Source organism: Tachyglossus aculeatus, chromosome 7 (assembly GCF_015852505.1).
Source record: "Tachyglossus aculeatus isolate mTacAcu1 chromosome 7, mTacAcu1.pri, whole genome shotgun sequence".
Classification (NCBI taxonomy): Eukaryota; Metazoa; Chordata; class Mammalia; order Monotremata; family Tachyglossidae; genus Tachyglossus; species Tachyglossus aculeatus.
Window position 1 is genome coordinate 36,990,975 of NC_052072.1, and position 12,895 is coordinate 37,003,869.

The following is a 12,895-nucleotide window of genomic DNA, read 5'->3' on the forward strand; positions in this document are numbered from 1 at the left end:
TGAGGCCCAGAGAAGTGAAGTGACTTGCCCAAAGTCACACAGCCGACAGGCGGTGGAGCCGGGATTTGAACCCACGACCCCTGACTCCAAAACCCGGGCTGTTTCCACTGAGCCACGCCGGATGCAAGGTAATCGGGTTTAGACGTCGTCCCTACATCACACGGGGCTCACAGTCTTAATCCCCGCTTTACAGATGAAGCAACTGAGGCACAGAGAAGTTGAGTACTTGTATTCAACTTGTACTTCCCAAGCGCTTAGGACGGTGCTCTGCCCACAGTAAGTGCTCAATAAATACGATTGAATGATTGATTGATTGATTAAGTGACTCGTCCACGGTCACACAGCAGACAAGTGGAGGAGCCAGGCCTGGATTCTCTCCACTAGACCACACTGCTTCCCTATCAATCAATCAATCAATCGTATTTATTGAGCGCTTACTGTGTGCAGAGCACTGTACTAAGCAGTAGTTCTCTAGACTGTGAGCTCACTGTGGGCTGGGAACGTGTACGCTCAATCTGTCGTGTTGTACTCTTCCAAGCACTTAGTAGGGTGCTCTGCACGGCGTAAGTGCTCAATGAACGCCATTGATTGATTGATTGATTGATTCCTCGGGGCTCTCTGAGCCAGCCGCTTACCAAGGCTGGGGGGCAAGGGTAGCCAGCACAGTTCAGACTTTGCCCCGCGCCCACCCACTAGGTCACGCCGCGTCCTGACGTGAACCCGCGGGCCCGGATCGCCATTCGGGGCCCCCGCTGAAGGAGGTGGGATGGGGCGGGGTGGACGGGTCTGGTCTTACTGTTGGGGTCGCAGGCCAGTCCCCTCATGGCGTGGAGGTACTCGTTCCCCAGCCAGGCCTGGTAGGTCTGGGTGGCGATGGGCACCAGTTCCGTGGTGGAGTCCTTGAACAGCAGATTCTTCTGCAGGTAGGCTCCCGACTCAAACATCTGGAAGCTGGCGTCCTTCCGGTTGAACCTCAGCTGCGGCGGCACACAAAGCAGCCGGGAGGATCATCATCATCATCGATCGTATTTATTGAGCGCTTACTGTGTGCAGAGCACTGGACTAAGCGCTTGGGAAGTCCAAGTTGGCAACATAGAGAGACGGTCCCTACCCAACAGTGGGCTCACAGTCTAAAAGGGGGAGACAAAAACAAACCTACTAACAGAAACCGATCCCAGAGGGCCCACGATGCCCGCGCTTTCGTTCCCCCCCTCAAACCCCACTGAATTTTCGCTGGAGTTGCCAGCCTTCTCCTCAGCTCTCCCACATAATAATAATTATTATGGCACTTGATAAGCGCTTACTATGTCCAAAGCACTGGGGTAAATACCAATTAATCAGGTTGGACACAGAACCTCTCCCACCTGGGGCTCACAATCCTAATTGCCACTTTCCAGATGAGGTAACTGAGGCCCAGAGAAGCAAACAATAATAATAATAAAGGCATTTATTAAGCGCTTCACTGTTCTAAGCGCTGGGGAGGTTACAAGGTGATCAGGTTGTCCCACGGGGGTGCTTACAGGCATCATCCCCATTTTACAGATGAGGGAACTGGGGCACAGAGAATTTAAGTGACCTGCCCAAAGTCACACAGCTGACAATTGGCGGAGCCGGGATTCGAACCTCTGACCTCTGACTCCAAAGCCCGGGCTCTTTCCACTGAGCCACACTGCTTCTCTAAGTGACTTGCCCATTGTTATTTTACTTTGTGAATATGTTTTGTTTTGTTGTCTGTCTCCCCCTTCTAGACTGTGAGCCCACTGTTGGTTAGGGGCCGGCTCTATATGTTGCCAACTTGTACTTCCCAAGCCCTTAGTACAGTGCTGTGCACACAGTAAGCACTCAATAAATACGATTGAATGAATGAATGAATGAATGTTTAGACTGTGAGCCCACTGTTGGGTAGGGACTGTCTCTATATGTTGCCAATTTGTACTTCCCAAGCGCTTAGTACAGTGCTCTGCACACAGTAAGCGCTCAATAAATACGATTGATGATGATGATGATGATGATGATGAATGTCACACAGCAGGCATGTGGCAGAGCCAGGATTAGAACCCAGGTCCTTCTGATTCCCAGGCCCCTGATCTATCCACAGAGCCATGCTTGCTTCACCCTCAGGGGAGGATGTGTCTCGTCATTAGAGAAGCAGAGTGGCTTAGTGGAAAGAGCCCGGGCTTGGGAGTCATTCATTCATTCCTTCATTCATTCAATCGTATTTATTGAGCGCTTACTGTGTGCAGAGCACTGTACTAAGCGCTAGGGAAGTCCAAGTTGGCAACATATAGAGACGGTCCCTACCCAACAGCGGGCTCACAGTCTAGAAAAGCGCGGGTTCTAATTCCAGCTCCGCCACTTGTCTGCTCTGTGACTTTGGGCAAGTCACTTCACTTCTCTGCGCCTCAGTTACCTCATCAGTAAAATGGGCTTCAAGACTGTGAGCTCCACGTGGGACAACCTGATGACCTTGTATCTACCCCAGAGTTCAGAAAAGTGAAGCAGAGAAGAAACAGAGAAGCAGCGTAGCTCAGTGGAAAGAGCCTGGGCTTTGGAGTCAGAGGTCATGGGTTCAAATCCCGGCTCTGCCAATTGTCAGCTGGGTGACTTTGGGCAAGTCACTTCACTTCTCTGCGCCTCAGTTACCTCATCTGCAAAATGGGGATTAAGACTGTGAGCCCATGTGGGACAACCTGATTATCTTGTAACCTCCCCAGTGCTTAGAACATAGTAAGCGCTTAATAAATGTCATTATAAACAGTGCTTGGCACATAGTAAGTGCTTAACAAATATCATCATTATTATTGTTATTATCCCCCTGCAGACGTTAGATGGATGAGTCGCCACCATTCCTTCCCCCTCTCCTCCTCCCTCAGCTTCCCGGGAGACCGGATAAACCATGGGGGCAGCAGGATACACCATGGGGCCGGAGGTTTTGCTCGAGGAATGGCCAATGGGCAACCAAAGCAGTACCAGAAGCCCACACAGGTACAGCGTCCAGGAAGTTTACTCAGAGAAACAGACTTATCAAAGGTCACTTGGATTCCTGTTTTAAAGGGACACTCTCAAAAGTGGTGAGACTCTCACCCTCCACCACGTCCAGGAGATTGGGAAGAGGGGATTAGGCGTGGGGTGGGCGGCCCCTGAAAGATGGCAGGCGCTGGGCGGAGGGCGAGGTGGAGTTTGTGCCTGAATTTTCCTGCTGTTCCTGTCAGATTTCCAAGCGTCGTGTTAGCATCACGATCGTCAAGGAAGGCCCGGCCCGCCTCTCAGCCCCAGCTCCCAGTTTTCCAGGGCCCAGGCCCGTGTCCCGGTCCACACCGCATTTCAGGATCAGCTCCCTCTCCCGCCTCCCATTGCCGGGATGCCGGCTGAAAAAGTGACCAGAAAGCAGACGCACGGTCCTCCCCTCCCGGCTCATAGCCCGGGACGGCCCGAGTTGCGCCCAGAGATTGTGGGAGACAGCGCTGGAGGGGACCGGCGGGCCTCTCAACTCTTTCTTCTTGTCAGCCATGTGCTTGCCTTGTTCCCCCTATATTCCAAGAAGAGTTAAGAGGCAGGGGAATTGACTGGGCCTTGACAGCCAAACGTTGGGACCGGGGGATGCGAAGCTACAGGAGGAGGGGAGGCGTCTGCCGGGCCAGAGCTACCTGCCCCAGGTCAGCACGGGAGGTCAGGGGGGCTACTCGGAGTCCTCCCGAAGGAGGATGACCACCCACCTGGCCCTCGTTCAGCATGCGGAAGACGAGGCTCCCGTCGACGTCGGCTCTGACCACCACGGCGTGAGCGGGGACCCGGGCCAGGTGGCAACGCTGCCACTCGGTGACGTCGGCCCGGCTGCCGTCCCGACAGAGCAGCTGGAAATCCCGGGAGAGCAGCGGTTCCCTCCAGGTGGCCAAGGTCTTCCCTGAGGAGAAAGAACGCCCCAGGGGAGACCCAATCACTTCCCACGGAGGGAACTTCCCGGGGACCTCGTGGAGGTGGATCCTGGACGTCTGTTTAGTAAGCGCGTAACAAATACCAAACTTATTATTATATCCTGGACGTCTGTTTGCAGGGGAATCAATCAATCAATCAATCAATCAATCGTATTTATTGAGCGCTTACTGTGTGCAGAGCACTGTACTAAGCGCTTGGGAAGTCCAAGTTGGCAACATGTAGAGACGGTCCCTACCCAACAGCGGGCTCACAGTCTAAAAGGGGAAGGGGAAGAAACAGAGGAGGGGAAACCCCCATCTACGTCCCTGACTAATCAATCATTGACAGTATTTACTGAGCACTTATTCTGTACAGAGCACTGTACTAAGCCCTTGGGAGTGAGTTAGTAGACCAGATTAATCAATAGTATTTATTGAGCGCTCCCTGCGTACAGAGCACAAGATCCCTGCCCTCAAAGGGTTTGGTCTATTGGGGGAGACAGACAGAATACGGGTAAGTGTTATGGGTAGAGAAGCAGCGTGGCTCAGTGGAAAGAGCCTGGGCTTTGGAGTCAGAGGTCATGGGTTCAAATCCCGGCTCCGCCAGTTGTCAGCTGTGTGACTTTGGGCAAGTCACTTCACTTCTCTGGGCCTCAGTTCCCTCATCTGGAAAATGGGGATGAAGACTGTGAGCCCCCCATGGGACAACCTGATCACCTTGTAACCTCCCCAGCGCTTAGAACAGTGCTTTGCACATAGTAAGTGCTTAATAAATGCCATTATTATTATTATTATTATTATTATTATTATTATTATTATTATGGGTTGAGGGGCTGGAGCTGGGTAGGGATAGTGAACCCAAGTATTTAGCTGACATGGAAGTGTTGAAGTGGAATTAGTGGGGGAAGAGCTTGTTCTCTAGACTGTCAGAGCTTGTCGTGGGCAGGGAATGTGCCTGTTGTTGTACTGTACTCTCCCAACCGCTCAGTACAGTGCTTTGCACTCAGGAAGCGATCAATAAATACGATTGATTGAATGAATGAATGAATGAAGTAGGGTAGACTGTAAACTCCTCTAGCCTGTAAACTCATTGTGGGCAGGGAACGTGTCTACCAACTCCGTTGTAGTGTACTCTCCCAAGCACTTAGTATAATGTTCTGCACACAGTAAACACTCAATAAATACCATAAATACCAATGATAGGGGAAGCATCATGGCCTAGTGGATAAAGCTTGGGACTGGGAGCCAGAAGGACCTGGATTCCGATCCCGGCTCCTCTACGTTTCTTCTATCTTAGGCAAGTCACTTCACTGTGCCTCGGTTACCTCATCTGTAAAATGGGGATTAAGACTCTGAGCCCCATGTGGAACAGGGACTATATCCAACCTGATGATCTTGTATCTACGCCAGCGCTCAGAACAGTTCTTGACACATAGTAAGCACTAAACCAAATACCATCAATATTATGATTATTATAGGGAAAGAAATAATCAAGGAGAAGGGGAATCTAGGTTTCCTCCCTGACACAGAGACAGATAATAATAATAATAATAATGGCATTTGTTAAGCGCTTACTATGTGCAGAGCACTGTTCTAAGCATTGGGGGAGATACAAGGTGATCAAGTTGTCCCACGTGGGGCTCACAGTCTTAATCCCCATTTTACAGATGAGGTAACTGAGGCTCAGAGAAGTGACTTGCCCAAGGTCACACAGCAGGCATGTGGCGGGGCGGAATTCGAACCCATGACCTCTAACTCCAAAGCCTGTGCTCTTTCCACTGAGCCACACTGCTTCTCAGCTGCACGCTCCCAAGGCCCTGCCTGACATTCCCTTTCTTCAGCACCGAAAAACGGCTTCTTGGGGCAAGCTGAGGGGGTCTCGGGGCTGAGAATAATAATAATAATGACGATGGTATTTGTTAAGTGCTTACTATGTGCCAAGCACTGTTCTAAGCGCTGGGGGAGATACAAGGCAATCAGGTTGTCCCACATGGGTCTCACAGTCTTAATCCCCATTTTACAGATGAGGGAACTGAGGCACAGAGAAGTAAAGTGGCTTGCCCAAGGTCACACAGTAGACAAGTGGCGGAGCCGGGATTAGAACCCAGGTCCTTTAACTCCCAAGCCTGTGCTCCTGCCACTAAGATGAGCTGCTTCTCACTAAGTGCTTAGTACAGTGCTCTGCACACAGTAAGCACTCAATAAATACGATTGAATTTATTTATTTATTTTACTTGTACCTATCTATTCTATTTATTTTATTTTGTTAGTATGTTTGGTTTTGTTCTCTGTCTCCCCCTTTTAGATTGTGAGCCCACTGTTGGGTAGGGACTGTCTCTATATGTTGCCAACTTGTACTTCCCAAGAGCTTAGTACAGTGCTCTGCACACAGTAAGCGCTCAATAAATACGATTGATGATGATGATGATGATTATTATTATTATTATTACCTGTATTAACGTCAGTTACCTTGAGGCCCCTTCCAGGCCTGGGATTCTGCAGAGGCCCAAGCTCGGTCTTTGCTCCAGGGGAATCACGGACCCTCCACACAGCTTTGGGCTATGGCTGGGACCCCCCCATCCCCACCCCCAGAATATTCATTCATTCATTCAATTGTATTTATTGAGCACTTACTGTGTGCAGAGCACTGTACTAAGCGCTTGGGACGTACAAGTCGGCAACATATAGAGACGGTCCCTATCTAACAACAGGCTCAAAGTCGAGAGGGGAGAATTTATTGAGCACTTACTCTGTGTGCAGCGCAGTACTAAACACTTGGGAGAGTACAATGCAACAGAGTTGGTAGCTATGTTCCTGCCCATGAGTTAATAATTTGCACGACTATAGGCATTGTCATGTTTTAAGTATTATCAGGAATACCTGCTGTGAAGAATTCTAATTCATTCATTCATTCATTCAATCATATTTATTGAGCGCTTACTGTGTGCAGAGCACTGTACTAAGTGCTTGGGAAGTACAAGTTGGCAACATATAGAGACGGTCCCTACCCAACAGTGGGCTCACAGTCTAGAAGGGGGAGACGGACAGCAAAGCCAAACATATAAACAAAATAAAATTTAATGTCCGGAATGAGACAGACTGATGAGAAAAGGGAACTTTTAGTAAACTTGTTGGGTTAAATATCCCTTCCCAAACCACAGGCTTAAATCACAGATGCTCTCTACTGCTTTTCTAAATCCAACAAGGTCTGCAATGAGGGCTCCCGAGATGGGTTTTAAAGGCGATTATTGGACTCAAAGCAAGTTGACTTAATTAGCTGTAACTTAATTAGCTGTAACTTAATAAGCTGTAAGTTGGCATCCTGTACGTTTTGGCTGTTGGAAGAAACAGGTGAACTGCAGGAGTTCCAAAGTACTAAAATTAGGAATTTTTAAAAAAGAATGTAAGGAAATTTGGGTTCATACAGGTAATCTTTGAAGTAGAGAATAAAATGTTGGCATCCTCCAGTGCCCTACTCAGCCATCATTTAATTATCTCTGCAGGTTACGTCCTTACGCATCTCCCCCTCCCCATCCCCCCCGCCTTACCTCCTTCCCCTCCCCACAGCACCTGTATATATGTATAGATGTTTGTATGTATTTATTACTTATTTTATTTGTACATATTTATTCTATTTATTTTATTTTGTTAATATGTTTTGTTTTGTTGTCTGTCTCCCCCTTCTAGACTGTGAGCCCATGTTGGGTAGGGACCGTCTCTAGATGTGGCCAGCTTGTCCTTCCCAAGTGCTTAGTCCAGTGCTCTGCACACAGTAAGCGCTCAATAAATACGACTGGATGAATGAATGGACGAAATCATAAATCACCCCTCTTGGAGAATGGATCACTCATGAATTTAAAAAATTAATTCTCCGGATGCTCAAAGAGCACCCCGAGATGATAGAACGTCACCAGCCAAAACACAGAAAGGAGGGAACCTGCGGTTTACACAAAGTTTTCGTGACTATGTGCCTCCTCCCGCTTCTCCTGGTGACCGTCAAACCCTCCCTTTCTTTTCCCGGGGCGGCGGGGGGCACATCTCACCATCCGTATTCTCCAGCACCGTGCTGTGCTTCACAAACGCCACATCTCCTGCTCCATCAGCTACGCACCTACGGCAAGGAAAACCAGGTCGGTTTGGCAGACGAGCCCAGGGCTGGGAGGGGATGCAAGATGTGGAAGGTGGGTGGGATGGGAAAACTCTGCTCTGCCCCCATGATAATAATAATAATAATAATGGTATTTGTTAAGCCCTTACTATGTGCAAAGCACTATTTTAAGAGCTGGAGGGGGATACAAGGTGATCAGGTTGTCCCACGCCCGCAGTCTTAATCCCCATTTTCCAGATGAGGTAGCTGAGGCCCAGAGAAGTGAAGTGGCTTGCCCGAAGTCACCCAGCTGACAAGTGGCGGAGCCGGAATTAGAACCCACGACCCTAGCCTGGGCTCTTCCCACTGAGCCACGCTGGGCAGCCGGCTTCTCTCCGAAAGGAGACCTCGTGAGGACCGCGACCCCAGCTTCGTGTGGCATGGGAGCAGAGCGGAAGAACACGATGTTGATGGCAGTCAATTGTATTCATTGAGTGCTTACTGTGTGCAAAGCACTGTACTAAGCGCTCGGGAGAGTACAACCTAACAATAAACAGACACATTCCCTGCCCACAACGAGCTTACGGTCTAGAGGGGAGCTTAAGTGCTTACTATGTGCCAGACACTATACTGAGATCAAACACAGTCCCTGTCCCACCTGAGGCTCACATTCAAGGAGGGAGGGGACAGTTATGCCGACAACAGCAGCCCAGAGAAGCTCCTTGTGGGCAGGGAATGAGTCTACCGACTCTATTATATTGTAATAATAATAATAATTGAGCGCTTACTGTGTGCAGAGTGCTGTCCTAAGCACATGGAAGAGAATAATAATAATAATAATGATGGTATTTGTTAAGCGCTTTGCACATAGTAAGCTGGGGGGGATACAAGGTGATCAGGTTGTCAATCAATCAATCAATCGTATTTATTGAGCGCTTACTGTGTGCAGAGCACTGTACTAAGCGCTTGTCCCACGTGTGGCTCACAATCTTAATCCCCATTTTACAGATGAGGTCACTGAGGCCCAGAGAAGTGAAGTGACTTGCCCAAAGTCACACAGCTGACAATTGGCGGAGCTGGGATTTGAACCCATGACCTCTGACTCCAAAGCCCGGGCTCTTTCCACTGAGCCACGCTGCCCGCAATGACCTTATTAAGCACTTACTATGTGCCAGGCACTGTACTAAGCTCTGGGGCCGATACGTTCAAATTGGGTTGGACACAATCCCCGTCCCACATGGAGCTCACTTCCTTAATCCCCATTTTACAGATGAGGAACTGAGACCCAATGTAGTGACCCATCTCAGGTCTCACAGCAGAGAAGCAGCATGGCTCAGTGGAAAGAGCACAGGCTTGGGAGCCAGAGGTCATGGGTTCAAATCCCCGCTCTGCCACTTGTCTGCTGGGTGACCTTGGGCAAGCCACTTAACTTCTCTGGGCCTCAGTTCCCTCATCAGTAAAATGGGGATTGAGACTGTGAGCCCCACGTGGGACAACCTGATCACCTTGTATTCCCCCCCCCCAATTCATTCAATCGTATTTATTGAGCACTTACTGTGTGCAGAGCACTGTACTAAGCGCTTGGGAAGTACAAGTTCGCAACATATAGAGGCGGTCCCTACCCAACAGCGGACTCACAGTCTAGAAGGGGGAGACAGGCAACAAAACAAAACATATTAACAAAATAAAATAAATAGAATATGTAAATATGTACAAGGTAAATATAATAAGCGCTTAACAAACACCATCATTATGATTATTATTAAGTAATAATAATAATAATGGCGTTTATTAAGCACTTACTACGTGCAAAGCACTGTTCTAAGCGCTGGGGGGGATACAAGGTGATCAGGTTGTCCCACGGGGGGCTCACAGTCTTCATCCCCATTTTCCAGATGAGGGAACTGAGGCCCAGAGAAGTGATTTAATCAATCAATCAATCATATTTATTGAGCGCTTACTGTGTGCAGAGCACTGTAGTAAGCGCTTGGGAAGTCCAAGTGGGCAACATATAGAGACAGTCCCTACCCAACAGTGGGCTCACAGTCTAAAAAAGCAAAGTGACTTGCCCAAAGTCACACGGCTGACAAGTGGCGGAGCCGCGATTGGAACCCATGACCTCTGACTCCAAAGCCTGTGCTCTTTTCCACGCCGCTTCTCAAGTAGTAGTAGAGCCGGGATTATGAGCGCAGGTCCTTCCGGATCCCAGGCCACGCTGCTCTCCCAAGTGTTTCGGCCAGTGCTCCGTGCACGGTAGGTGCTCAGGAAATAGCACTGATGGATTACATCTTACCTCCTTCCCTTCCCCACAGCACCTGTATATATGTATAGATGTTTGTACATATTTATTACTCTATTTATTTATTTATTTTATTTGTACATCTCTATTCTATTTATTTTATTTTGTTAGTATGTTTGGTTTTGTTCTCTGTCTCCCCCTTTTAGACTGTGAGCCCACTGTTGGGTAGGGACTGTCTCTATATGTTGCCAATTTGTACTTCCCAAGCGCTTAGTCCAGTGCTCCGCACATAGTAAGCCCTCAATAAATACGATTGATGATGATGATGATGGATTACCTTTTAGACCCCCTTTTAGACTGGGAGCCCACTGTTGGGTAGGGACTGTCTCTCTATGTTGCCAATTTGTACTTCCCAAGGGCTTAGTCCAGTGCTCTGCACACAGTAAGCGCTCAATAAATACGATTGATGAAGATGATGATGGATTACCTTTTAGACCCCCTTTTAGACTGTGAGCCCACTGTTGGGTAGGGACTGTCTCTATATGTTGCCAACTTGTACTTCCCAAGCGCTTAGTCCAGTGCTCTGCACATAGCAAGCGCTCAATAAATACGATTGATGATGATGATGATGATGATGATGGATTACCTTTTAGACCCCCTTTTAGTCTGTGAGCCCACTGTTGGGTAGGGACTGTCTCTCTATGTTGCCAATTTGTACTTCCCAAGGGCTTAGTCCAGTGCTCTGCACATAGTAAGCGCTCAATAAATACGATTGATGATGATGATGATGTCGACCTCAGTGTCGCCCTGTGACACTGCAGTGAGGCCCGCGGAGGCTGGGGTCACGGGGGGGCTTCTCACCGGAAAGCTCCGCTGTAGTCATAGTATCGCTCCAGGTCACTCTTGTAGCATTTGCCTTCTCCGGCCGCATCCCCGATGCACAGCTGGCAGAGGGACTGGGAATAATTGGTTTCTCCGGCTCCGGGGACGCAACTGCTGCCGAAATACTCACTGACGGCTGTGGGGACAGGGACAGAAGAGGTGATGGGCAACAGATCCCAAGGTGGCGGATTTTCCCCAAGCTCCAGGAGTCTATTCTGTCCTTTATTTAGGCTATTTTTTAAGCACTGTGTGCTGGGCACTGTATTCATTCATTCAATCGTCTTTATTACTCTATTTATTCATTTATTTTACTTGTACATTGCACAGACATTCACTGCATGCAAGGAGCTTACAGTCGAGAGGGGGGACGGAGAGAAGCAGTGTGGCTCAGTAGGAAAGAGCATGGGCTTTGGAGGCAGAGGTCATGGGCTCAAATCCCGGCTCCGCCAATTGTCAGCTGTGTGACTTTGGGCAAGTCACTTCACTTCTCTGGGCCTCAGTTACCTCATCTGGAAAATGGGGATTAAATTTTTGAGCCCCACGAGGGACAACCTGATCACCTTGTAACCTCCCCAGCGCTTAGAACAGTGCTTTGCACATAGTAAGCGCTTAATAAATGCCATCATTATCATTATTATTAATACAAATGGTTAAGACGGACTGAGCCCCCTCCTTCCTCTCCCCCTACTCTCCCTCCCCATCCCCTCCGCCTTACCTCCTTCCCCTCCCACCGCACCTGTGTATATGTTTGTACATATTTATTACTCTATTTATTTTACTTGTACATATTTATTCTATTTATTTTATTTTGTTAACATGTTTTGTTTTCTTGTCTGTCTCCCCCTTCTAGACTGTGAGCCCGCTGTTGGGTAGGGACCGTCTCTAGATGTTGCCAACTTGGACTTCCCAAGCGCTTAGTACAGTGCTGTGCACACAGTAAGCGCTCAATAAATACGATTGAACGAATTGTACATATCTATTCTATTGATTTTATTTTGTTAATATGCTTTGTTTTGTTGTCTGTCTCCCCCTTCTAGACTGTTAGCCCACTGTTGAGTAGGGACCATCTCTATATGTTGCCAACTTGGACTTCCCAAGCGCTTAGTGCAGTGCTCTGCACACAGTGAGCGCTCAATAAATACGATTGAATGACTGAATGGAGGAAAATGGGCAGTTGTGTGTGCCATAGGCTGAAGAGGGGAAGGGCTGGAAGCTAGGAGACCGATAAAGACAATGATCAATCAGTTAATCAATGACTGAATCACTGAATCAATCAAATACGATTGATTGATTGAGCGCTTACTGTGTGCACAGCACTGTACTAAGCTCTTGGGAAGTACAATGTATTTATTGAGCACTTACTATGTGCAGAGCACGCTTGGAAAGTACAATTCAGCAACAAAGAGAGACAATCCCTGCCCATAACAGGCTCACAGTCTAGAAGGGGGGAGACAGGCATCAGAACAAGTAATAATAATAATAATAACGTTGGTATTTGTTAAGCACTTACTATGTGCCAAGCGCTGTTCTAAGTGCTGGGATAAATACAAGGTTATTAGGTTGTCCCATTTGGGGCTCTCAGTCTTGATCCCCATTTTACAGATGAGGGGACTGAGGCACAGAGAAGTCAAGTGACTTGCCCAAAGTCACACAGCGGACAAGTGGCGGAGTTGGGATTAGAACCCATGACCTCTGACTCCCAAGCCCGGGCTCTTTCCACTGAGCCACCCTGCTTCTGTAAATGCTGGGGTGCTAATAATAATAATGATGATG

The 12,895-nt window shown here is 48.4% G+C and overlaps 1 protein-coding gene across 1 annotated transcript in view; it reads right to left on the minus strand.

Annotated features, from left to right (window-relative positions):
- Nucleotides 1-12,895, minus strand: part of MELTF (melanotransferrin) — a 51,432-nt gene that overhangs the window by 23,476 nt on the left and 15,061 nt on the right. Inside the window, exons 5-8 of the mRNA XM_038748785.1 lie at nucleotides 11,102-11,258; nucleotides 7,958-8,025; nucleotides 3,717-3,904; nucleotides 797-977 (exon numbers count right to left, since the gene is read on the minus strand). Coding sequence (XP_038604713.1) covers nucleotides 797-977; nucleotides 3,717-3,904; nucleotides 7,958-8,025; nucleotides 11,102-11,258 — 594 coding nt within the window. The remainder of the gene's footprint in view (nucleotides 1-796; nucleotides 978-3,716; nucleotides 3,905-7,957; nucleotides 8,026-11,101; nucleotides 11,259-12,895) is intronic.